The sequence below is a fragment of the Manis pentadactyla genome, chromosome 15 (assembly GCF_030020395.1).
Source record: "Manis pentadactyla isolate mManPen7 chromosome 15, mManPen7.hap1, whole genome shotgun sequence".
In the NCBI taxonomy this organism is placed as follows: domain Eukaryota; kingdom Metazoa; phylum Chordata; class Mammalia; order Pholidota; family Manidae; genus Manis; species Manis pentadactyla.
The window spans coordinates 46,097,845-46,122,666 of record NC_080033.1 but is presented as its reverse complement, the minus strand read 5'-3'; the positions used below and the strand labels follow the sequence as shown (position 1 = coordinate 46,122,666).

The following is a 24,822-nucleotide window of genomic DNA, read 5'->3' as shown; positions in this document are numbered from 1 at the left end:
AGCCAGCCTGACCCCTCTCCCCCTAAATCTCTGCAGGGCTCAGTAAGAGGCCCAGGGAAGCAGCAGTCCCCTGGGACCAGCCAGCCTCTCACCCCCTCCACAGGGAAAGTGCCCCTGAGACCGGGAGCCTGTGGGAATTACAACCTAGACATGGCAGGACTTCAAAAGCGTGACTGTTTCCAATGCAAGGGGAGGTCCCTAACCGGATGTGAATTTTAATTTATTTGTGTGGGAATCTGAAAAACTAAAACTGCCTCAGCACATTACAGAAGGGGTATGATGTCCTTAAAAAATCCATCTAGTTAAGCTAAAGTCACTCTGAGGAGGCTATTTTCAAGTGAGGAAGACAGAAAATATACAAGTAAATAATATAGGTCAGGCAATTGGTAATTAGTGTTAAGGAGACAAGCAAAGCAGGAGGGGGTGGAAAATCAGGGACCAACTCAGTTTCAGGCAAGGCCTGGCTGAGGAACTGACATAAGAGCAAAGGCTTCATGGAGATGAAGAGGCCACTGTGAGACTATTTGGAGAAAAGAACATCCAGGCAGAGGCAACAGCAAGTACAAAGGTCCTGAGGCAGGAGGGTACCTGGTGTAATCCTGGGACAATGAGGAGTCAAATTAGAAGCAGAATGAAGGTGGGGAGAGTGGAAGAGGTGAGGTCAGGAGGTCAGGGGTCTGTGGACACACCAGGTGGGCCCCATAGGTTACTGTAAGGATCCCAGCATTTACACTGATAGGGAGTCCCAAGGAGTGGGTTTCCAGCTATGTCTTGAGTACCTCTAAGTGATTGGAAACTCACTGTCTCCATGGTAAACAGGTCCTAATTTAGGGTGGCCAGTAGAACCCTATGCTGTGGACTTATCCCTGGGGGGCTGTGTGATACTGGTGGTGGCCAGGGATCCCAGGGCTAGGCCATGTAACCCCTAGGGCTGGGGGAAGCTCCTGCTCCCTGACGGAGAAACCCTCCTCTGCCCACCTCACCTTCTTGTCTAGCTTCCTGCCCGCCAAACTCAGTGTGATGATCTGGTTGTCTGACAGCTCTTGGGCAGCAATCTGTAAGGCCAGAGGAATGTGAACGGTCAGGACCTGCTCCTTAGACACCCCAGGCTCCTACCAGGTAGCAGGGACACTGGGTGTCCCAGGAGTCAAATTTTCAGGTCTGGAAGGGGAAAAAGGGGGGTAGTGCCAGGTGACTTTGGACAAATCTCTTGTCTTTGGAAAAACCTCAGCTTCCATCTTCTGGAAAAATGGGGTAACCCACCTGCATATCAGAAATCAGGAAGTGACCCCATGTGGCTCCTAAGAGGGGGATGTGGGATCTTGGGGAAAGATGAAGCAGACAGGCAAGTTGTCTTGAGCCTTGAGGAGATGTTCTGGGCTAGGGACAGCCTGATGGCCCCCCTCATGTCCCCACTGCAGATGCAGAGAGCATAGCCACCTCAAAACACATGGTACTGGGAATTCTAGCAACTTCCCAATGCAGCTAGGAAAACTTGAGACGCAGGGCAGGGACTGAAGCTACCTGAGCTCCCTCTGCTGTCTTCTCAGCTCACACTGCCATCTATCCTCCATGCCTTCCTCATTAGCTATAACCATCTGGCCCCAGCCAGCCGGTGATGGACCAGCTGGGTGACCCTGAGGTTGCCGTCTGCCCTTTCTGGGCCTCTCTCTCTCCACAGAGGGGCAGGGGAAGTCCTGTGGCCAAGAGCAACACAAGCGGGCTTGGTCCTCTCTTGGCTAAGGCTTCCTCTTCCTTGGCACCCTAGAATGGCCCCATCTAACAGGCTGTTCAATTCTCCAGAACCGCAGGAGGCCAGGTGGGAAGCCCATCTCCCCTTCCTCTCCTGCAGCTGACACTCCAACAACCCTTAGGTTGGGTCTATCATTGCCCCATTTCACAGAGGAAGGGACTGAGGCCTAGAGTGGAACCAGTGATAGTGCTAGTTGGAATGGCACACCAAACTGGGTGGGGTCCACCTGGGGTGGCTCCCAGGTACAAGCTGGCTTGTAAAGGCAAGAGATGAAGCAAGGGTGGGAGGGGACATTCCAGATGGCAGGAACAGTGGATAAGGGCCTGGGGTATATGCAGGGTCAGCTAAGAATTCAGTTTGCCTTGAACCCAGGCATGTGCTTGAAGCGGGTGAAAACAGCTAAATAGGAAAGCAAGGTGGGGACTGGTGGGTCCCTCCCAGCTCTGAAGTGGGGAGCCAGGGAGATTCCAGTGAGGAGAGAAACGATGTATGAACACACATAGGTTCAGCCCTCCTCCCTCCAGCAGAGCCAGGGCCCCCAGCACCGCAGGCACTGACTGGAAACAATGCGGGCGAGAACCTCACTGGCTGAACCCACCAAAGGTACTTTCGCTCTGGGCTGCAGTTCCCTCGGCTGTGAACAGGCGTTTTCCTGCCCTCCGGGATCTATGAGGATGGAGGAGCTCATCTGGGCAAAGGGCTTGCGCAACCAAGAATCATTGCGCATCGCAGGAACCGCTGTGCAACACAGGGATCATTGCGCACCACAGGAACCACTGTGTACAGCAGCCACACGCCGCACCCCGATGGGCAAGGCGCTCCTAAAAGACCGCCGCAGGGGCCAGTGAGGGGAGGGGAAGCTGGGAGGGCTCTGGAGGCCTCCAGGGACTAGGAGGCTGCTGGGGCCTCTGGCAGTCCCCACCATCCCCAGCTCAGCGGCCCCCAATGTATCGTATGTGAAGCCAGGATCCCGTTGCTAAGAGACCTGTTGCTAAGTTGTAAGTTGGGCCTTTTTACTCCAAACAAAGCTGGTGATTATCTGCCAGGGAAGCGGCCCATTGATGGGGGAGGGCAGCGGGCAGAGGTGCAGAGGGTGTGGAGAGCAGGGAGAGGGTGAAGGGGAACTGGTACCGTAATCAAGCCCTTCCCCGCAGGCTTGTCATTCATTAGCAGCAGAGGCCGAGTGATCTTCTTGCTGGAGACGATCTGGGGGGCAGAGAGGAGAGAGAGGTGCTCTCTGAGGGTTGGCAGGGAGGAAAAATGCTCACCAGGCACCACTCACATCATGCAGCTGCTCTGTGCCCTGCACTGGCAAACCTCCCGCTGTGCGGTCCTCCTCATGGGAGGCAGACGGCAACCACTGCTAACTGCTCTGGGCGGCTGAAGAGATCGAGGCCCAGAGAGGGTAAGACACTTGCCCAGGTCCCACATCTGGGATGGAATCATGGCAGTCAGTCACCCCCCAGGAAAAGACTCTTGCAAGGCTCACAATCTAGAGACAGCTATAGGGAGTTGAGCCCCTTAACTGCCTCACACAAGGCCATCCACGACCCTGGCCTCCTCAGCGCGGGATCCCTGATGGAGAATCAAACTCCGATCCCTCTGTTCATTCACTGGTTTGAATGTGGAATACCTTCACAAGGTGTTCAGTGATCAGTACATCATAGAAGGAAAAGTGGAAGGAACACACTGGAGGTCCCGCTCCCACTATCACTGCCTACCCTATTCCCACACCCTTCCGGGGTGGGAACAGGCGGGTTCCTGCGATGCGCAATGATTCTTGGCTGCACAACCCCGGTTCCCAGTTTCTTGGGGAAAATGCATGTTTGTTGTGCTGAGAAGAGATGTTCCTAGTCCCCTGTGCTGGCTCTCCCCCCCAACCCACCCTCGGCCCCTCCCAACCGCTCTGTGTGCTGTGGACTGCAGGGCCAGGGGGCCCCTCCCCTCAGAGCAGGAGAGGGGAAGGCAGGGCACTGGCTGACAGCAGTCTGTTGCTCCTCAGCCCTCAGCTCCAGTCCCCAGGCCACAGCTCTCACCAGCCCTGCAGCACCACTTGCTGCACTGCCCTTTCCTCCAGGCTGGGGGTGGCCGGGCTTCACGGAGGTTTCCCCACCCTCGTAGGTTCCCTGCCCCTGCGCTCTCTCCTCAGTTACCCTTTGAGGGTGTAGACATGCCAGGGACCCAGTGGACACACCCCACTCCTTACACAAGGGCCAGGCCTTGCTTTGGAGGGCCCAGGGCCTTTCCGTCTCTAGTAGGACCTCAAAGCATTTTCCATTTTATTCCCTCACCATCCCTATAGACTGGGCAATCATCATTATCCAAGAGGAATATGGGGAAACAGAGGCCCTGAAGGGGCCCCAGGTCATACAGTAAACCAGCTATGAAGTGGACCTACTATAAAGGTCTTGGCTTCTGGTCAGATGCTCCGACCCCAGGAAGTCAAGACCACAGCTGATTACTTCTAACAACCAGAAGCTCTTCTAACAATGTGGGGCCCCAAATTCTGTGTGGCAACAACTGGCTGGCACTCAGTGTCTTCTGAGGGGGAGTTTTCAGCCTGGCCCCGAACGCACCAGGCTACTTCCCCACTTTTGGTGCCTGCTGGCCCCTAGGGTTATCTGCATTTGTGAGGTTACAAGAGCCAGCTGGGAAAATGGGGCCAGGGAAAGCAGGTGGCAGGAGAGACTCTCCAAGGGGCTGTCTGGGAGCCATGGGATGTTTTGGGGGAAGGGGGAGGGTACTGCCTTGCCCTCGTCCACCTGGAGGGGCCTGGCTCACCGTGCCCAGGCTGCAGGAGAACTGGCCCAGGAAATCATGCTCGTCGAGCTGCGTGCTGGACTTGTCCTGGTCGAACAGGGCGAACTTGAGCTTCTGCACCTCCTCAAAGTGGTAGTCAAGGACAAATTTCTTGGAGAATGCAGGATTGAGGTTGTTGACTGCAGTTTCTGTCCTGTCGTACTGGCAGAGGGGCAGGGAAATAAGAGACAGAGCCCAACCCTTCTGCTAACTTGCTGAACACTTACTCTGTGCCAGGCGCCCACAGCCAGGTACCTGGGTGGCTGAAGCAATCATTACTCCCAGCTCAAAGATGTGGGCTCTGAAGCACAGAGAAGTTAAGTGACTTACCCAAGGTTGAACAGCTAGAGGGTCATGGGCCAAGATGTGAACCCAGGTCTGACTCTAGCATCTACACCCTTAGTCCTCTGGCCCTGGCTCCATACTCAGGTGCCAGAGTAAGAGCTCAGGCTTGTCTCAGCCTAGGTAAGTGATAGAGAACAAGTCCCTTTTCCTATCTGGGCCTCAGTTTCCACTTCTGCAAAATGAAAGGATTTGACTATATATGGTTTTCATCCCTGTTATTTGGGCGAACCCTTTCTTCAAACCACACTTTACATGGAAAATGTGAGAGGAAGGTGGGGGCTACGTGTGGGGAGTTGGGGCCAGGGACTTTAGATGTTTGTACCTTGTATAGAATCTGGGATGTCCAAACTGGAAATTGTGCAGCCCAACATCCCCACCTACTATGGAAACCAAGACCAGGGCAAAGACAAGGACTTGTTCTGTGGTTCAGTGGTGGGGCTGGAGCAGGAACCCCGCCTCCTGGCCTCTCAACACTGAGGCCCCAAACCGCGGAGTCTGGGTGATGGTCTATTTTGGGACCCAGGCTGTGTTGATTTTTCCTTCCACCCAGTCCATTTCTAAGGGCTGAGCAGCAGGGCTAGAAGAGGTCTTGGCCCTGGGCAATTTTAAGGTAAGGTGGCTGGCCTGGGCGGGAGAGAGATTGTCAAGGAGGGTGGCGGGGAGAGCCTTGAGTGGGGATGGGGTCCAAGGGCGGAGGATGTCATCCCCTAAGGGACAGGTGGAGGTTCTGGAGACCCAGCAGACAGGCCATGATGCCCCAGCCATGCTGTCTTCAGGCCTGGGGCTCCCACAGGAGTCCTTGGCTAGCCCCTTGTCCCACCTCCCACTCTGGCTGCACCGCCAACACACTGGGTGACACAGAGGAGTCCCTGCCCACTCTGGGCCCCAGTTTTCCCTCTGTAAAATGGGTCAACAATCTCAGCACCATTTCCTTGGCACCCTAAGGAGCCAACATCTGTGGAAACTCCTTATGAGCCACAGTATGTTCAGTGGGAAGCCCACTGTGGCCCAGTTAAATAATGATTAAAAATAGATACATATTAAATGGGCATTAAGATTAGCACACATAATGTAGGGTGGGGGGCACGGGGAGGGCTGTACAACACAGAGAAGACAAGTAGTGACTCTACAGCATCATCTTACTACGCTGATGGACAGTGACTGTAATGGGTATGTGGTGGGGACTTGATAATAGGGGGAGTCTAGTAACCATAATGTTGCTCATGTAATTGTACATTAATAATACCAAAACAAAAAAATAGACACATATTTTGGAAATTTTACATGCATATGAAACTCCCTGGAAGACCAGATACCAAACTGTTAACAGTGGTTCTCCCTGACGTGCAGGTTCCCAACCATTCTGACTTTTTTCTTTAGGACTATCTGGATTTTCTAAATTTACTACAATGAATACAGACCCCTTTAAGAATATGAAAAAAGAAATTTTTAAAACTTGAAAGTGCTCATAGTTTGGACTTCTCAATATCCTTCCTCAGGCTGCATCTCTCCCCAGACCTCAGGCCAAAGTCTTCCAGCTCAGAAGTCCTTGGCTATGGTATCAAAATCCCCAGCTCTGGGGCTCTCCAAGGTAGATCTGTGAAAATCCTCATTTCACAGATGAGGAGACAGGCTCAGAGAGGGACAGCCACTTGCCTAAGGCTACACAGCAGGGATGACAGAGCTGGGTCTAAACGCTGAGTTCCCATTTCTCTGTTTGCTCCTTACTGACTGCGTGTTCATTTACAAACATGTATGGAAAGTTATTTAAAAAGTGGAAGCATTTTGTAAATGCTAAAATTTTTACTATATACTATAATAATCTTGAATATTATGATAAAAAACAATTATAAGATATATAAGTAAATCTATGAATTATAACAGTTTAAACACAAATTAATTATTTTAAATAATATTGTAAACACATTTTAAATAAAATTTAATTTTCAAAGCAACAATGTAAAAAGTAATCTCTGGCCCACATGCCAACTACCACCAGGGGCCTGACCCAGAGGCCCCAGGATTCAGGGGGAGCCCGTCCCCCACAACCTAGCCACCCTCCACCCAAAGGAGACACACAGGGAGGGGCCTCACCTCCATCCACCTGCCATCATTCTCTGTAAAGAGGACACAGAAGGGGTCCGACTTGGAGGTGACATCCCGGTCCAGCAGGTTCTGGCCACTCACCGACAGCTCGACCTTGCACATGCAATACTGGGAGCCCACGGGGGCCACCCCAGCTGCTGGGGCACCCCCACCCGGTGTGTAGGCCATGAGGGTCGGTGGTGGCAGCAGTTCCTGGCAGTCTAGGGGGACAAGAGTGGGGGTCAGAAAGGGCACAGACCTCTGCTGTGCCACTCCACCTGGGAAAACATCACCTCCTGACCTTCAAGGTGAGGGTAGAGAGCTGGAAGGAAGTGTGTATGTAAGGGTAACACAGGCAAAAGCTTGGAGAAAGCAGAATTTAGGAAATGCATAAAAAAGGAGTCTCTGGTAGGTGTGCTTAGTTTGCCGACTTGGAATTTATTCTCTTCTTTGGTCAACCTTCACCTGTGAAATATCAGATACAGGTCCAAGTTGCCCCTGTCAGAGCAGCAACAAACCACAGTGGACATGAGCACCCAAGACATTCATTTTCCCAGGAAAACTGGGCTTCTGAGCAATTAACATGTTGGCATCTTGTGGATACCATGGAACTTGTAATTGCTGTTTCCCTCATTGCTTTGGCCATCAGGAAGCTCACTTCTGGTAACTTATCCAAAAGTTGACTTAAAAAAATTTTTTTGCCTGTCTTGCTATTGTCTATTGCCTATCTTGTTCATCTTTTATCCCCACCTAAGTACAGTTACTAGTACATAGGAGGCACTCAGGTATATATACATATTTGTTGAATAAAAAAACTATATAAATCAATGAACAGACAAACCCTTCATATCGCTCAGATCTTGTGTGAGTTGGTCCTTATCCTCAACACAGAATTTATTCATTCACTGTACACGACTTCCCAAAATTCCATGCACTGGGCCTTATGAGCCCTTTCCACTGTCAAGGCTAATTACTGGCATCTGCTTACTTTAAGCAGTCCTGTTTTCCTCCAAGTGCAAGGTGTTCATTTGGAGCAAATGTGAAGAAACCCATCTCAAAGGGTGGAGGGGAACTCTGTGTCCCACCCATAACAGGCCCTGCAGACAAGCCCTCTAGCTTTCTGTGCCTCAGTTTCCTTATCTGCCCATGAAATATCAAAGTACAGTCCTAAGAGACCCCTGTGGCCAGATCTCATTTCCACTGGCTCATGTGTGGTTAACATAGGCCCTGTCATCCATGTGGACAAGTCCAGCCCCCAAACGCTTAACTACAAAGGCCAGGTCCCAACTCCTGGACTCATATTTTATCCCCTCACTGTTGAGTGGGTAACTGGCCCTGCACTACCCCAGAAGAGACAAGTGAGAGGAGGGTGTCCCCTTGGGGAACACAACCCAGCTAGCTGTGCTTATGAGCTGAGCGCGTCACCTGCCCCATGTCTCTAATCCTTATTCAGTCTGTGGGGCAGGTATTAATATGGGCCCATTTTCCAGAGGAGGACACTGAGGCTCAGTCATTCACTCTAGAGTGTTTACTGAGCATCTACTAGGTCCCAAGAACTGTACCAGGACAGGAGGGGATCCTGCAATACACAGACTGTCTGGTCTCAGCCCTCACAGAGTCACATTCCAGCCTGGCTGAGTGTGGGGAGAGCAGCTGGTCCTGAGGGCACTGGAGGCTCTGAGAGGGAGGTGGGACTTTATTCTGAGTGATGGGAGTCTGACAGGGTTTTAAGCAGAGAGGTGACATGATATGATTTGTGTTTTTAAAAGCTTGCTCCAGCCCCTGTGGGGAGAAGGGGTTGTTAGACTAAAGAGAGGCAGCAGGGGGGCAAAATGAGGCAGCTGTTGTCCAGGCAGGAAGGCAGGAGCCACAGTAGCAAAGCTGGGCCAACTCCCCCGATGATCCACGCCACAGCCCATGGCCTGAGCCCCAGCCTTTTGCTGGGCAGACGCAAGCCCCATTGAGCAGGAAGCCTGGGTGAATGCGGAGCTGGTGGCTGGAGGCCCCCTCCGTCTCCAGACACAGTGTGCCCCAGGCATGCCCATCAGAGCAAAGTCTGGACAGTGACAAAGTCAGTCTTCAGCTCCTTCCCTCCCACAGCCCGTCCCTAGAACCTCATTATAAGCACACGAGCAGCATCAGGACAACACGGTGATTTGCCTGCAGAATTTATTCCTGTCATGTAAAAAATTAGTTTCCACTAGAGGGGCTGGAGCACAGCATTCACTGTCACAGTGTGCAGTTAGGTGGCCGTGCCCAGTGGGGGAGAGGCAAGCAAACCCTCGCCCCAGCAAGGAGGGTGGGGAGGTTAAGGGTGTAGGAAATGAACACCTCCCCGAGTGACTGTGAAAATGCCTGTTTATGCTTAACAACCACCCAGAGGTGGGGTGGAACATGACAGTCACCCTGCTTTGGCAGATGATGAAACTGAGGCCCAGGGAGTAAAAGTCACATGGCCGGGGTCACACAGCCAGGAAACAGCAGAGGCAGGGTGTGAGGGGTGTCTCCAGACTTCTAGCCAGAGTAAGTGAGGAACTAGAACCTAATGGGAGCAGCTCAGGAGTCAGCCAGGCCAAAGGGAGCCTGAAGCTAAGAGGCCCCCAAGCACCCAAGATCACCAGTTCCTCTGGGGTAACCCTTGTCTACACTCTTGCACCTCCCACCATCACTGATAGGGTGGATTCCAGCTCACCTGCCTCCTCACATGCCCCCTTCATGACATGCTAATATCCCCTGGGCATTATCCCTACCACCGCCAAGTCAGACACATCCATTTCCATCCCTGGAGGCATCAGGGCATGTCCCCTGGTTCACACACTTCCCCGTGCATGTACATACGTGTGGTCACATATACACATGTACAGACATGCCCCCAGTCAGCTGCAAAGGCACACACTTCTATGAACACCCTGGGGCTGCTTCTCCCCCATCCCCTTCCTCCTCCAGTCAAGGCCACCACCACTGCTGCCTGGCATTGTCCTCTTTACCCCTCCATGGCTCCAGCCTGGCTGAGGGCATGGCCAGGAGGGCCAGGTCACCGGGGAGGGCCAGGCTCCTCAGAGCCCGCTGTAACTCCTCTTGGGTCAGCTGCTAGAACCCAGCTAGTGTGAGCAACGAGCGGGTGGAAAAGGGCACTTTTTCCCCCATCCCCAACTCACCCTCTTGCTGGAAGCCTCTGGATTTCTAAAATGGGGAAGCACATGCTGTCCAGAGCTCGGGCAGACAGGGGCCAAAGTGGGACCCTCTGTGCCAGTCCAGCAATGGGATGGTGGGCTGGACTTTGAGGCCTGACACAATGGAAAAAGAAACCACAGCTTAGACTGGGCCAGGCCCCCTCCCCTCCTACTCCAGCAAGAGGGCAGGTGGGCAAGGTGTCACTAAGGGAGGGTTGGGCCTGTCCTGTGCATCTGGGCCAGATGGAAGGCTCCCTGCTACAGCATCTGCCCCACGGGTAATTTGAGGTTTTATGTTGGAGAGGGGGTACGGAGAGCCAGGGCCTGCTCACAGATGGTCCTGACTTCTGGCTCAGATGGGCAAAGGCCTTCTGAGGTGGCCAGAACCCCAGGGAAGGAACTGGAAGTCCCTTTTGTAAATGAGTTAACTTTTCTAGTAGCATCATTTGTAATAGCCCCAGACTGGAAATCCCCCAAATGCCTATCATCAGAAGAAGGGATAAATGAATGGTGAATGGACACAATGGACTATACTTCATGACCACGAAGGAAGCAAATGGCACCAACACGGAGTGGTCTCATGAACACGTTGAGCAAATGAATTCAGGAGTAAAGGAGGATGTTGTCCAGTATGACTTCATTTATCTGAAGTTAAACACAGGATAGAGATCTATGCTGTTGGAAGTCAGGATGGTGATGAGAGGGGTGTGGGGAAGGGTATCTGTGACCCCAAGGTGTCCCCAGGGGTTTCAGTGATGGTCATGTTTCTGTTTCTCAGTCTGGATGCTGATGTTTTTGGTTTGTGGACAGTCACTGAGTTGTACATATGGGACATCTCATCTGTTTTGTATGTTATACTTCAATAAAATGTTTAAAAAAAAACACCCAAATTTGTAGACTCTTCATAAAACTCACCTGGAGCCCCTGGTCCTTGAGGAGGAAGCGCTTACACTTACATTGTCACCGTATTGTAACTTCTGGCTTAGGAAATGTCACCATCACTTGAGAATAAAGATGGGACCTGATCTTATTTTCATCTGCTGTTCCCAGCACAGAGAGGCATAGAAGGGGAGCTTGACAAATTTGTTGAAAGTGAGGAAGAGTGAAAAGGTGACAAGGAAAAAGATCTGTGGCATCTTAGAATTGCAGAAGCCTAGGACTACAGGTTTTGCAGAATTTCAGGACTTGGGAGTTCCAGGATTTTGGAATCATAAGTTCTCTGAATCTCTGAGCTCAAAGACTTTAGAATGTATATCTGGTCCCACTTTCCAGCCACACACCAGCCTAGCCATAGTCCAACTACCCCAACATCTCCCACTCCTGGTACTTGGTGGGGAGAGTGGTGGGGAGGGCAGCCCCAACCTGCTCAGGTTCCCTGGGGCCCATTCTGCATGCCCATTGCTGCTCTGGCTCCTGCCAGGCAGCATGCAGCCCCAGAAAGCAGGCTGGCGCTCTCATCAAGGTGGGGGGCAGCATCTCAGCACAAATCACGTTTCCACCTTAGCTAAGGCACTGGCTGCTGTGCTCCAAAGACACTGCATTCCCGACAGGCAGCCAGGCCATTATGGGGATAAATATAGATGCAGACAGTGCTGTGAAGAGGCTGCAGCAGGGGTTGGCCCAGCCACCCCGATGCCCCCAGCTTCCGTCAGGTCACACCTGTGGCCCCCATCTCATCACCCCCTTGGGAAGGGGGCCTCCCTCATGACTCCCAAGCCCTAGTTCAGCTCACCTTGGCCCTGGTATCCCTAGCCTGTCACTCCAGGGGCTGGCACAGCAGACAGGGCGCCTCCACCCTAGCCCGCAGGGACTCCAGGTGCTGGTTCAGTTTCATTTATGCCACCTCCTTTCTTCTGGGCCTCAGCTCTTCATCTGCAAAGAGGGGCTGCTGCTGCCCTGCCCTGCTGCCTCCCAGGAAATGTGGTAGGGGATGACATGGATGTACTCTGGGTGCAGAAAATACTTTGCGGACCTCGGGAATGGGCCTGGCCAGATTCAGAAGGTGGACCGAGCTAAGGGAGAGTGGAGGGCATGGTGACAGTGACCACCGGCTAAGGTCACTCCACTCTGGCTTCATTCAGAGGGGGCTGTGGGGCAGCCTCAGGGACAGGAGCACAGCCACGGGGGCCTATCTACCGTGCGCTCACACCACTCAGGGGAGTACCATGGGGAGACTAGGAGACAGAAGCTCCCAACTCTCTGAACTCCCACGAGTCCCTTTCCTGCTCTGTGCCTCAGTTTCCCTGCCTATGAAGGACCGGGGCTCCTTCCAGCCCAGGAGAGGCTACAAATGCTCCTCAGGCTTTGCTGGGCCACTCTGGGCATCCGGCTACAAGCTCCCACCCAGAATCTCTGGCCTAACAGGGCCTAAACCGTCACCTGGACTCACCCAGCCCCTGAATCCCCTCATGGGTTCCCACAGTGGCCGGGCACACTCTGCCCACATGTTCCCTGGGGCTCTCCCCACATTTTGTTAATGGCTCCTTGCAGCCCAGTAGCTTCCAGGGTGCCCACCCCAATCCTGGCCACACCGGAGAGGCACCCCTCTGGCCTCTCCCACCCAGGCGGTGGGGAGAGGCCTCTCTGAGCCCTGGCCGCCCAGGCCAGAGGCCCTCAGGCTGGGACACAGACTCTACTTCAGGTCCAGGCCCACCTCGGCCAGTCCTTCTGGCTGAGGACAATCACACCACCTGCTCTTCGGCGCTTGGTCCCAGCTCCCAGAAGTCTTCCCTGAGGAGGTGGCAACATGAGCACTGACTGAGGGCTCAGCTCTGCACCCGGCACTGTCCTGAGGTTTGTATCATTCCATGTGGGCCTCCCTGCAATCCCAGGAGAGGGACTCTAGTCTTATCACCCCTTTTTACAGATCAGAGAACTGAGGCATAGAGACGTTATGTAACTGGCCTGTTAGGGGCTGAATGATGTTCCCCGAAAAGATATGTTGAAATCCTCACCCCCAGTACCTCAGAGTATGATCCTGTTTGGAAATAGGGTAGTGGCTGATGTAGTTAGTTAAGATGAGGTCATGTTAGAATGAGATGGGCCCTTAATTCAACATGACTGAGGTTCTTAGGAGAGGACGATGTGAAGATAGAGAGGGAGGCTAGCCACGGGAAGGGGCAGAGGCCGGAGGGACCATGGTGCAAGCCAAGGAACGCCTGTGGCTCCCAGGAGCTACAGGAGGCACCCTCCTCCACAGTCTGCAGAGGGAGTACGGCCCTGGACACCTTGAATTTGTACTTCTAGCTTCCAGAGCTGTGAGAGAATACATTTCTGTTGATTTAAGCACCCAGTTTGTGGTCCTTTGTTACAGCAGCCTTGGAAAACTAACATACCGCCCAACGTCACTCAGCTAGTCCATGGCAACCAGCTTGACACCAGGGCCCCCTGCTCCCCATCCACTGTGCACCGTGCACCCCTCCCAGGGGCTGCAGGGTGTGACTAGGAAAGACTTTTAGGGCCCCAAACGACAGCGTCATCTGCTGGAGGCTGGGTATGCTCTCTCCTGTGTCATGGGAAGGGGACAGCCAGGGCACAGTGGGCAGGCCAAATGCCCCAGCTCCTGATAAGACACAAGAGTCACAAAAGGAGACAGATAGCTGGGTCGTGGGAAGAATGGGAAGAATGGGCTCCTGGAATATACTAGGCAAGTTCCCACCTCAGGGCCTTTGTGTGTGCTGTTTCCTCTGCCTGGGGCACTCCTCCCTCAATTCATTCATTCAAAAATATCCAGAGAGCACCTGCTGGGCTTCAGGTACAGCCAGGACACAGCTGTCCATGAGAGGCCAAGGCCACAGACTGTCGTGTCAGCAGTGATGTCACTGCCTGCCTCCACGCCCTCCTCGAGAGGCCTCCCTGGCCCTCCCGCCCCCCCACACTCACTACCCTTGCCACACTCCCTTCCCCTGTTTTACTCTGTGGCATTTCCCACTGCCTCATGTCTTCCTGCCTTTTGGTCATTTGCTTGCCTCTTTCTGCTCCCTACTCCACTCAGAGCTCCAGAGTTACACCCCAGCGTCTGCACAGTCCTGGCCCAGAGGAGCTACTCCATAAACATTTATTGAGTGACAGACGGATGGCTGCACGACGAAGGAAGCCTTCCTGAAGGCAGGGGCCCAAAGCCATGGGTGGAGGAGGGTCACAGCATCTGCACACAGCCTGCTTCCATGTCACACCTTTCATGGCTGCCAGAAGGACCCCATGAAGAAAGAAGTCGGGATTGCTCCTTGGTCTGAGGACCCCTGTTTCCCAAATGAAGAAACTAAAAGATGTGGCCCATGTGGAATGGCCCTGGAATCCCAGTCCCCTGGATAGGCAGGCAGTGGCAGCAGGTGTTGCTCCACACAGGGCAGCAGACAAATCCCACCTTTCTGCAGCCACATACCTGTCCCTGTCCCCGGGCCAGCACTTGTTCCTCTCACCACCAGCCCACTGCCCTCTGACGGCCTCCGGCTCTCAGCATGGTGAGACGAGGATCCCTCTAGAGACCCCAGAGGGCAAGCTTATGCTTCTTCCAGGCTCCATCGCCTAACATCACAGACCCGTCTACCAGGAGGCTTCAGGGAAGGGCAGACCCCGCCATTTGCCTCTCATGCACTGAGCACCTGTCCACATGGAGGCAGAGCCTGAAAGACGGACCATGTTCTTGCCTGGTCCTAGAGCTGGCGCTCCATGGGAAGGGGCAGATCATAAGCTGATACGTAAGATGACTGCAGAGAGTGGCTAATGCTCCGAGAAAAATTAAGCAAGGTGATGTGACAGTGAGGGAGGGATTAGTAGCCAAATAGTCTCATCTGAGACCCTGGGAGAAGCAGGGGTGGATGGGGTCCAGCACAGTCGGCCTGAATCACCATGGGAGTGGAGGCCGGGTGGCCCAATGAGAGAGAGGACACTGGGCCTGGAGCCAGGAGAGGTGCCGGAACCCCCAGTCCTCAGGCACTGTGAGACCTCAGAAAGCCATGTCTCCCCTTAGGACCCCGTATTCTCCCCCTGGACAGAGCGGTGGGGCAGGATCACCGCCTTCTCCAGTAGCTGCCTGCCAAGATCCTAGGGTGGCCCAGCCTCCAGACCTCTGTCCTATAAGGAGGCCAACAGGGGAGGAGGAAATCCTGCCGCCTTTGTGAGGCCATATCCTCCAAAGGGGAGTGCAAGTCTGAAGTGGCCGCCCCTGGCTCAGCCGCCTCTGGAAGAGGAGGGGAGAGGGAGGGAGACCTCCATCTGGCACAGGGGACCCGGGCCACCAGCCACGCCTGGCGGGGGGGGGGGTGCTGCTCCACAGGGGACCTTGCCCGGCTACAACACTCCCAGCTCTGACAGGAGTGAGGGAATTCTTAGAGAATGATCTTCTGTTTTCTGTCGCTCCTTAGGGCCCTGTGAGGCCAGCCCACAGAGGGGGAAATTGGAATACCAAGCCTGATCTGCGACGGCTCACCATGGTGTTCTCCCTGGCTTGGTAGAACCTTCCCGCTCAGAACTCTGCCCCTAGATCAGCCCAGAAGTCCGGCATTAGAATTCTGAGGCTCCTCTCTCCAGGGAGGAGGCAGAAGAGGGAGGAGCAGGCCTGCCTGAGAAAGTCCCAGAAGGAATCCTAAATAGAGTTACCCACATCAGGCTTACTAATATTCCCATGAATAATGACACTGACAATTAACAGAGCGCTTATCATGGACCACTCACAGTGCTGGCTCTGAGCCCTTTGTCATCTAATTTAATCCTCACATCTACCTTTCAATAAACACAGAATCACCCTAAAAGATTCTAAAGGTATACAGCATATGGTTCTCACTAATTTACAGGAATAGAAACTGAGGCTGTATCCCTGGCCCACTTCTTATGCCCCCGAGTCTTTAATTTTCATGGCTTCTGGGAGAGAGATCCCTTGAAACACCACTGAAGACACCATATCTGCCATTCATGAAGTGCACCCCACTTTGCAGAATCCCTGTCCCTGTTCCAAGCCTCTCAGCAGCCCAGTAAACTAGATTGTGTCATAGTTTTGCCAGCTGTTTTTAGGATGGAAAAACCCCCAAGCCCAAGAAGTAACAAGGCATGCAGACAGGGTGTGGCAGAGGGTAAGGAGAACCCAGTCATCCACATTCTTAGCCCCTGGTTCTTTCCACGGAGAGACCTGCCTGGGGGCCTCTCCCACTCGGACCAGCTCTGTCGTGTGCATAGGGCAGTTCCCGCATTCACTGGGCCCCTTGCCGGTGTGTGTGTGGGGGATTGCATAATACCACTCCTTCAGGTTTGTGCCCAGCCTCCAGGTGCAGGGGCCCTGGCCAATTAGCCCATTTTACAGCCCATTCTACACATGGCTACTGGGAGGCTCAGAGGGGTGGAAGGTCTGGGCTGGGGACCCACTGCTGGGTGGGTATCCAGACAGAGATCTCCCAAAGCTTCCCATCAGGGCTGGCCACAGCTGCTGAAGGTTACAACCCGGCTCCGCCTCCCCCATTACTGAAGCTGTGAGTGTCTCGAGGAATAGAAATAGCCCCCCCACCTATGGGTGACAGCCCATACCCCTGGGGAGCAAAAACTAAAACCAGACAAACCAAAGGGCTGCTCAGATAATTCTCCCAGATCTCCTGCCCTTGTCATTTCCCCGAATACCTAACAGGACTGGGGGCTTCACAAACAGTAAGATGAACCCTCATTGGCTCCCAGAGCCCTGGGTTCCAGTTCCACCTGCGACCGTGGGCAAATCACAGCCCCCTTTGAAGGAGCCTCTCCCCAAAGAAGGGCTTGCCCAACAGAGCTGGGGTGGGGCTGGAAAATGGGATGGGAGGGGAAAAGAGGTAGGAGACCCCTCTATTCTCAGAGAAGCAAGTCCGCTGGAGAACGGGAAGGAAGAAAGAACCTTTCTCTCTCCCTCGCCATGTCCCCACTCCACCCCGCTTAAACACACAGGTGTCAGACAGCTTTTGCGGAAAAAAACTAGTTTGCAAACACACTCTGACTTCTGGGAAACTGCCCAGCTCCACTCCCTCTCTTCACTCCCCCTTGCCCGACTGGGAGCTGGTTCTCAGGCAGTTCCCTGCGGCAGGAGTACAGGGGGTTGGGAGCAGGCACGGGGGCAGGAGAGGGACCTGCGCCTGCCAGGAGCCAGCCGGACCTCAAGTCCTCAGCAGCTGCGGCGGTGGCGGGGACTCCACCTTCCAGACGCCCCCGGCTCTCAGGGGGGGTGGGAAGGTCCCTAAACGTCTGGTCTGGGTCCCGAAGGGCGCCACCTTTCGCACCCGGCCAGCTTTCTCCCCTCCACCGTCCGGGCGAAGCCGGGGCGCCCCCACGTGGCTGGGTGGGAGCTGAGTCACCCAAGGGTCGGAGTCCGGGTGGGCGCGGGTGGCAGGGGCTCGGGGCGTCGCAGCCCCCAGAGGCGGAACCCGGCTTCCTTCCAACCCGTCACTGGCGCCAGAAGCCGAGCCCCAAGGCCAAACTTAGCACTTGCTCCGGGGCGCCCCGCCCGCCCATGGCCCTCCCGGGCCCCACTCACCGTGGGTCCCGCGGGTCGCCGCCCTCACGGCGCAGCTGCCGCTGCCCGCGCTCTGGGCAGCCGGGGCATCCCCGAGCGCTCGCCTGCTCGGCCGGGCCTGCGGGCGCGGGACGGGCTCAGGGCGCCGCCCGCGAGGCCATGGCCAGCTCGCGTGCGCTCCCAGCCGCTCGGGGTCCGGTCCTCCTCCCGGGCGGGCGGCGGCGGCGGCTCGGGCTCCTCCCTCCGGCCGAGGAGGGGCGGCTGTGCGGAGGGAGGTGCAGAGGCGAGGCGGGCGCTTCCTGGAGGGGAGAGCACTCCCGCGGGCGGAGCGGGGGCGCGGTCCCGCCCGCTGCCCGCGGCTGCGAGCCCGGGGCCGGCGCGCTCTGGCCCTCCGCGCTCGCCCGCCGTGGGGGCTCGAATGTTCCAGCCAGAGTCCCAGGGTCCGAGCGGACGAGGCCGCAATCCGAGGGCTGGGACTCCACGAATCGCAACGCCACTGGTTCGCACCCTCCGCAGGCCGCCCTCGGCGGAGCCGCCGGCACCTCCGAGTTCCCAGCACAGTGCGCTCGCGGCCAACGCCGCGGAAACCGAGGGGGTGGGTTCGGCCTGGGCCTTGGGGCGGGGGGGTGCAGGCCCAGGGCGCCACCTGTGGCCTCGAGCCCAAGGGCTGATGGACTCAGCGCTGCGCCCTCGGGGGATATACCACAGGGCTTGTTTCTGGGAGGTACTGAGCCGCCCTAGCACCGCAGTGGGTTCTTTTTTCCTTTCCTTTCCTTTTTTCCCCAATAGTAAGAGAGGTCGGCATTTTCTTGCTGCCAGGGACTGGGAAGATGACACATTTTTATCTGTCAGAGACAGTAAGATAAAGACAGTTCGAACAGTGCCTGGGGTTAGGTGGCGGGAGGTCCTTGAGGCCCTGGCACTGAGCTCCCCCTTCTGCAAAAGCCTTTATTGAAAAGAGGCACCAAGTCTTGAGAAATGCGTCTGTCGCCTGTGCTCACGCTGCAGGCCACTTAATGGTATTTTTGCCCCCTCACCAAATTCAGTGCCTCAGACAGCAGACCTTCATTTAATCAGATTGTGGGGGCCGGAGCTGTCCCAGGGATCTCCACTCCACGTCCAAAGCCCTTGACCCTGGAGCTCAAGGACTGGGCAACTGAGAGTTAACCATAGCGCTTGGGCTGTGGAGTTTCCATTCCAGGCAGGTGAGGGTTAACTGGGAGACTCACACTGCAGTCTGCAAACCTTCCCCCAAGTCTGAGTCACTGGCACTTTGCAGCCTTTGAGGGGCAGCCACTGAAAAGCCCCAGGGCTCTGAGCTTTGTTCTCTGCCTGCCTATTCCCCATCCATCCTTTCTTTCTCCAAGATCTTCTCATCTTCCACCCAAAGCCCTCAAAACTCTCAGCCCACCTGTAGGGCAACCAATCTATAGGGTTTCTTAGACCCAGCTCCAGCCCCACTTCCTCCAGGAAGATGTTCCTGATTGATCTGGCCCTCAGAATCCCTCCGGGCTCCTTGCTCCAAAGTAGGACAGCCAGGCACTGGAATGGACAATGGTGAACTCGAGCAGAGTCCCTCCCATCAAGTTGCCCGCACCTCTGGGGGTAAGACCCTGGCCCAGGCAATCATATTACTGTATGAAAAGTGCCAAGGTTGGAGGCAGGGTGTGGCACAGAAGACCCAACTCAGCCATGGGAGTTGGAAAGGCTTCCCCTAGGAGACCTGAAGATGAGGTAACTGGGCCTGCTCTGGGGAAGAAGATACAGGGTATCACGGTTAGGGATCACAGCAATTCTACTCCTGGCTATCTACCCGAGGGAAATGGAGACATGTGTCCATACAAAAACTTGTGCACAAATGTTCATTGCAGCGTGACTCAGAATAACTGAAAAGTAGAAACAACCTAGGTGTCCACCAGCTGCTGGATGGATAAACAAAATGTGATCTACCCAAACAATGGAATAGTATTCAGTCATAGAAAGGTATGGCATACATACAATATGGATGAAAACTTTGAAAACACTGTGCAAAGTGAAAGAAGCTAGTCACAAAAGACTGCATATTGTGCGATTCCATTTATATGAAGTGTCCAGACTAGACAAATCCACGGTGGTTGCTGGGGCCTGGGAGAGGAGACTGAGGATGATCACTGTTTGGTCCAGGGGTTCTTTGGGGATGATTGAAAATGTTCTAAAATTAGGTTGTAGTGATGGTTGCCCAACTGTAGATCTATGTAAAACCAGTGACTTGTGTATTTTAAAGGGGTGAATTGTTACAGGTTCTGAATTCTATCTCAATAAAGCTGTCTACAAAAAGTCGGGAATCAGGAGAAGGCAGAGGTCAGTTGATTAAGGCCAAGTGTCCATCATGTGTTGATTCTACACTCTTTCTTTGATCACAGTGAAAGTCTGTTACAGTGAAATGTTGAAGGAAGCCTTTCCTCACCCTGGTAGAGACCTCTCTGTGCACAAATGGGAGGCCTGACTGTCCCTAAGTAGGTCTCTGTGTGTGTCGGGGTGTGCGTGTGTAACACCTGCCATCTGGGTGCTTATGTCCACAGTCCAGGCTGTCTGGACAAACAGAACAGAATAGCCAGGGCTGCCCACATTTCAATGTGCTCATGAATTGAAGACACTAGAAGGGTCACCACCTGTGTATTAGATCCCGGCTGGCCTCTGGGACATGTGATGGGGAGAGGATGGAGGGTGTCCCTATTATCTATGCTGCATCACAAAACACCCCAAACCTATTAGCTCTCTCAGCCCTGGGGGTCTCAGTTCTTGCTCAGGATTTCTCTTACAGTTGTAGTCAGAACATGACAGGGGCTGGGGTTATCTAGAGGGCTTTTTAGTACAAATGTCTGGCAATTGATGCTGGCTGTCAGCTGGGACCTCAGCTGGATTTGTCAGCTGGAACACCTACGGGTGACTGTTCCACATGGCCCAGGCTTCCTCCTAGCATGGCAGCTGGGCTCTGAGATTGAACATCCCAAGAGAACCAGTTGAAAGCCTTACTATCTTTTATAGGACCTAGCCTTCGAAGTCACATGACATCACTTCCACTGTAGTCACTGATTCACTCCATACACCCCACCTCTTGGTGAGAGTTGTCACTGTCATGTTGTAGGAAGAGCATGTGGGGTGTGAGATACTGTGGTGGCCATCTTTGGAAAATATCATCTACCATGCACGGGGTGTGGGGAGGGTGGATTGAGAGTGGAACTCCAATGCCAAACAGGCCTGGAATCATGGCCGTCAGTTTGAATCCCAGCCACGCCAGTTACTGGCTGGATGAGGTAACTCAGTCCTGTGGGCCTCAGTTACCTCTTGGGTAAAATAGAAGGATAGATTTAGTATCTGCTTTGTGGGATGATTGTGGGAATTCAGTGAGACCTAATATGGCTAGTGCCATAGACACCAGGGATAGTGTGTTGTTACTGCTATTGTTAAGTTCCAGGGTTGTGATCATTCTAATGGAAGGGTACCCCCTCCTAGGGTCAGGATGTGCAGGACCCCTAGCCCCTCCAGTCAGCCCCCGACACCACTGTGAGCACCAACCTTGCACTAGAGTATGATTATAGGGGTGGGGGGAGTATGGCCCCAAACCGGGAGACTGATAACTTTTGGCCTAGGGGACTCAAGCTGGGGGCCCCAAGTAGCTTTTGTTAGTGAAAACTCTTCTGTTGCCTCCTTTTCAGGATGAAGGCTGATTTTCCAGGCAGCCAGGGCAGGGCTGGGGCTTGTCTGGGATGAGCAACAAGGTGTGGCTTCCACAGGCTGAGGGGGCGGGGCTGGGAGACACGCAGTGGGGGTGGTGTGCTTCATCAGGGTGGGGGCAAGACCAGCTGTCCCCGGAACTCCCTGAGCCCAGGCCTCGGAGGATCTTTACCAGACCATCCACTGCAAGAACTTTCTCAGAAGCTCCGGATGTGTCCGGAGGGTGTGTTCTGCTCTGGCTGCAGCCACAGCCCTCAGCCTGACCTTGACCAAGCAGGGGTGGGCTGGAAAGTGGAAGCAGGGCCCTCTAACCGTCCCAGGAGCCCCCCTCTGAGGGACACACAGACCCACAGACTAGTTAAATCCCCACACAGGACTAAGTCCTCTTCTTCTCCAGGGTTGGAATCTGAGCTCCACCGAATACTCACTGTGTAACCTTGGGCAAGTCTTGTTCCTCAGTGGGCCTCTGTTTTCTCATTTGTAAGTGGGTGTGGGTAAAATTGCAATATTTCCAGAATCTCTCACCTGGCCTTAATGCATCTCCATATCAATCGGTGTTTCTGAGGAGTGTGGAGAAGTACCATCTCCATATCAATAGATGATTTACAAGGGTTGGGGGAGTGAGTGTATCTGGACCGGAGTGGTTGGGTGGGGTCCCTTTTTTGCAGCTTGTCACGAGTGGAAGTAGATGACTGCTTGTTAGTAAGCAATAAACGGGTTTCTCTCACTTTATTTCTCCCTTTGACTGATTTCAGCTTCAAAGGCAATTTGCCCTGGGTTGGGAGCTTATTTTCCCCCTAGAGTTACAATGGGTGAGATTATGGCTCTAAATCTAGAGGAGGGGTTTGGGGTGAAGCCCTACAGAACTGGGATCAGGGAAGGCAGCTGAGAGAGGGTTCAGAACCCTCCCAGAGGGAGTTTAGAGATTAACTGTGAGGTCGCCTTTGCAGATGGAGCTGGTAGGTCCTTGTGCTTGCCTCAGTTTGCTCTCCCCTCACGATACAGGTGAGGAAACTGGGGCTGCACCTGTGGGATTGAGTTGCAAAATTTGCAAGTTGTTAAGAGAGTAGATCCTAAGAGTTCTCATCTCAAGGCAAAAGACATTATTTTTCCTATATAAGACGATGGATGTTAACTAAACTTACTGTAGTAATAGTTCAACAATGTATGTAAACCAAATCATCATGCTGTACACCTGAGACTTATACAGTGCTCTATGTTAATTATATCTCAGTAAAACTGGAAGGAAGGAAAAAGTGGGAAAAAGTTGTTAGACCCAGGTGTGATTCCTGGGGCTACCGCTTACCAGCTGTGTGCCTTTGGGCAAGTTAGGAAACATCCCTGGGCCTCCCTGTCCTCATCTGGGAAGGGAGGGTCACTAGAATCCTCAGGACCAAATAAGGGGTGTAGAGGCCAAGGTTTTGCCTAATATCCCTTAGAGGCAGGGTACTCCAGACCAGTGGGTCTCCAACAGTGGTGGCATATCAGAATCACCCAGGGAGCTTTCTAAATACTCTTTTCTTAAAAAGGCATTTTAAAAAGCTCTCTGAGTGATTCCAGCATGCAGAGTTGAGATCCACTCACCCATCTACAGTTTCGTGAGGCTAAGTATGGTCCAGCAGCATAGATGTCACTCAGGGGCTTCTTAGAAATGCAGAATCCCAGCCCCTTAGACCTGCTGAACTAGAATCTGCATGTTAACGAGATCCCTAGATGATTCAATGCACATTACAGTTTCTGTAACTCTGATTTTCTAGTTCAAGAAGTACTGGCCTGGACAGTGGATTTCAGATGTGTATTTGGGGGAGGAGGAAGAGAGATTCTGTGACTCCCATCAGGAAGGTGGATGTGGATATTCCTCAGGACAGGGGCCAAGTGACTAACAAAATTAGCTTATCCTAGCCTTGCAGACAGACATGGGTACTTACCAACATGTTGACATTCTTGGGGAGAAGACTTGTGTGGAAACTAGGAGCACCTTTTTGATTGATTATACTGCTTACTGGTCCAGAGCCTTACTTTCCTTTGAATTTTTGTTTTCGTGTGTATATTTAAACTGAGCCTACTTTGGGGAAGAAGAGGGCAGGGAGACTGGGCCCCATCAGTGCTGGATAGAAAACCAGTCCTGACCTCCAGGCAAACAAGTGGCAGGAGAGGGAGTTTCTTAATAAAATGAACAAGGTCACTGTGCACCGACCTGACGCAGAGCAGCCAGCTCTGCAGGGCTGACAATAGTGCAGTTTATTTCACGGCAGCTGCTGGAAGTGTTTTGGAGCTTAGAACTTGGGCAGAGCTAAAGGGGAAAGGAGGAGAAGGGAAAAGTAGCATGGATAAGTAGCAATACAAAGAGTGTCCCTGAGTGCCGGGTTCCGCCCTGAGCGCACTTCACCTGGCCTGGAGCTTCTCGTTTGTGCTCTGTTCCTTCCTCCACCATGACTCCCCAGTCAAGGCATCTCTCAGCTTTGAGGTGCTCATCATACTCCTGGGTAAGGAGAGGAGGCAACCTAGCCCCTCAGTGTGAAAGTGCACCTTGAGGGACCAAGGTCACCTTGGCATCCTTTCCCAAGAAGGGGAGACAGAATTTGGGGCTCAGGTTTTCCAGGTAAACTTCCTGGAACCTCTCCCTGTCCATCCCCTCCCCTAAGACCAGGCTGATGCCACTTGGTGCCAGGGATGCCCTGAACCCGGCCCAGTATGAGTGTCCTTGTGCTGGTGTTGGCACTTGGCACTTGGCAGGACACTTTCTCCTCATGCTTGGTCGGGGACTGGGGACCACATGGAGGGTGGCAAAAGTCAGGACCGAGCCATCTAGGTGAGCTACCAGCCCCTGGCATCACCTGTTATCTTGGTTCTGGGTTCAGCGGTGAAGGAAGGTCTCTCTAAAATTGCCAGTGGGCCAGCCTGCCCTCGAGTGGTGCGCAGTGGTAACTGCACCCTCCCTGCTCATTTTTCACAATGAGGCTCAGCTCTGGAGGAAGGCTCCCTGAGATCAACTTGTTCAGCCCACAGGCAGGTGACAGAGAGGGCGTGATATTCTCCTGTCGTTTCAAGCACATGTTTCCACCTCATATGATGTTCAACTCTAAAAGGGGAAGGGAACAAACATGTAACCAGTACCTACTTAATACTGGGGACTTCGTATACCTGCTTGCTTCCCTGACCCCTCCCCAAGTCCTAGGGATCTGGGGGTGTTACTAACTCACGTACAGAAACAGTTCTTGGCCCCAAAGAGGGGCAGCAAGGGGTCAAGTGACAGTCCATTCCATGCCCATCTGACTTCCAAAGCCATGTTCCTAATGTACCATGAGCCAGTGGGAGGCCTCTAGGTCAGGAGTTTCCAGGCTCTTGCAAGAGCCTGGCAAGCAGCAAAAGGGAAGGATGGAGACTGTGGCAAACTAAGAGATGTGTGCCTCATCTAAAAGGCACAGCCACGTGGCTCCAGAAGACTCCTCTGGAGTGGGAATGCCAGACTAACACCTAAA

At 53.7% G+C, this 24,822-nt stretch overlaps 2 protein-coding genes across 5 annotated transcripts in view; both read right to left on the bottom strand.

Annotated features, from left to right (window-relative positions):
- The window catches only part of CPNE2 (copine 2), a 41,131-nt gene extending 23,311 nt beyond the window's left edge, over window positions 1-17,820 (bottom strand). Inside the window, exons 1-5 of one of the 4 annotated variants that reach the window (XM_057493100.1) lie at window positions 17,645-17,820; window positions 6,992-7,203; window positions 4,535-4,714; window positions 2,885-2,959; window positions 984-1,055 (exon numbers count right to left, since the gene is read on the bottom strand). In XM_057493100.1, coding sequence (XP_057349083.1) covers window positions 984-1,055; window positions 2,885-2,959; window positions 4,535-4,714; window positions 6,992-7,171 — 507 coding nt within the window. In that variant the 5' untranslated portion in view covers window positions 7,172-7,203; window positions 17,645-17,820. The remainder of the gene's footprint in view (window positions 1-983; window positions 1,056-2,884; window positions 2,960-4,534; window positions 4,715-6,991; window positions 7,204-17,644) is intronic. The other 3 variants (XM_036881109.2, XM_036881106.2, XM_036881108.2) reach the window with 3 other exon arrangements.
- Window positions 17,268-23,274, bottom strand: LOC130680989 (sterile alpha motif domain-containing protein 1-like). The gene is made up of 3 exons (XM_057492888.1): window positions 23,269-23,274; window positions 17,673-18,235; window positions 17,268-17,556 (listed from the first exon to the last, which is right to left on the bottom strand). Exons 1-3 carry the CDS (start codon window positions 23,272-23,274, stop codon window positions 17,268-17,270), a joined length of 858 nt encoding a protein of 285 aa, XP_057348871.1.
- Window positions 23,275-24,822: the final 1,548 nt, after the last annotated feature.

Bases quoted from the DNA above. Each gene is read 5' to 3' on its own strand.
- LOC130680989 (XM_057492888.1), bottom strand. The intron at 17,557-17,672 runs GTGAGGGCGGCG...TTCTGGCGCCAG, and splicing joins CGGGCAGCGGCAGCTGCGCC to TGACGGGTTGGAAGGAAGCC.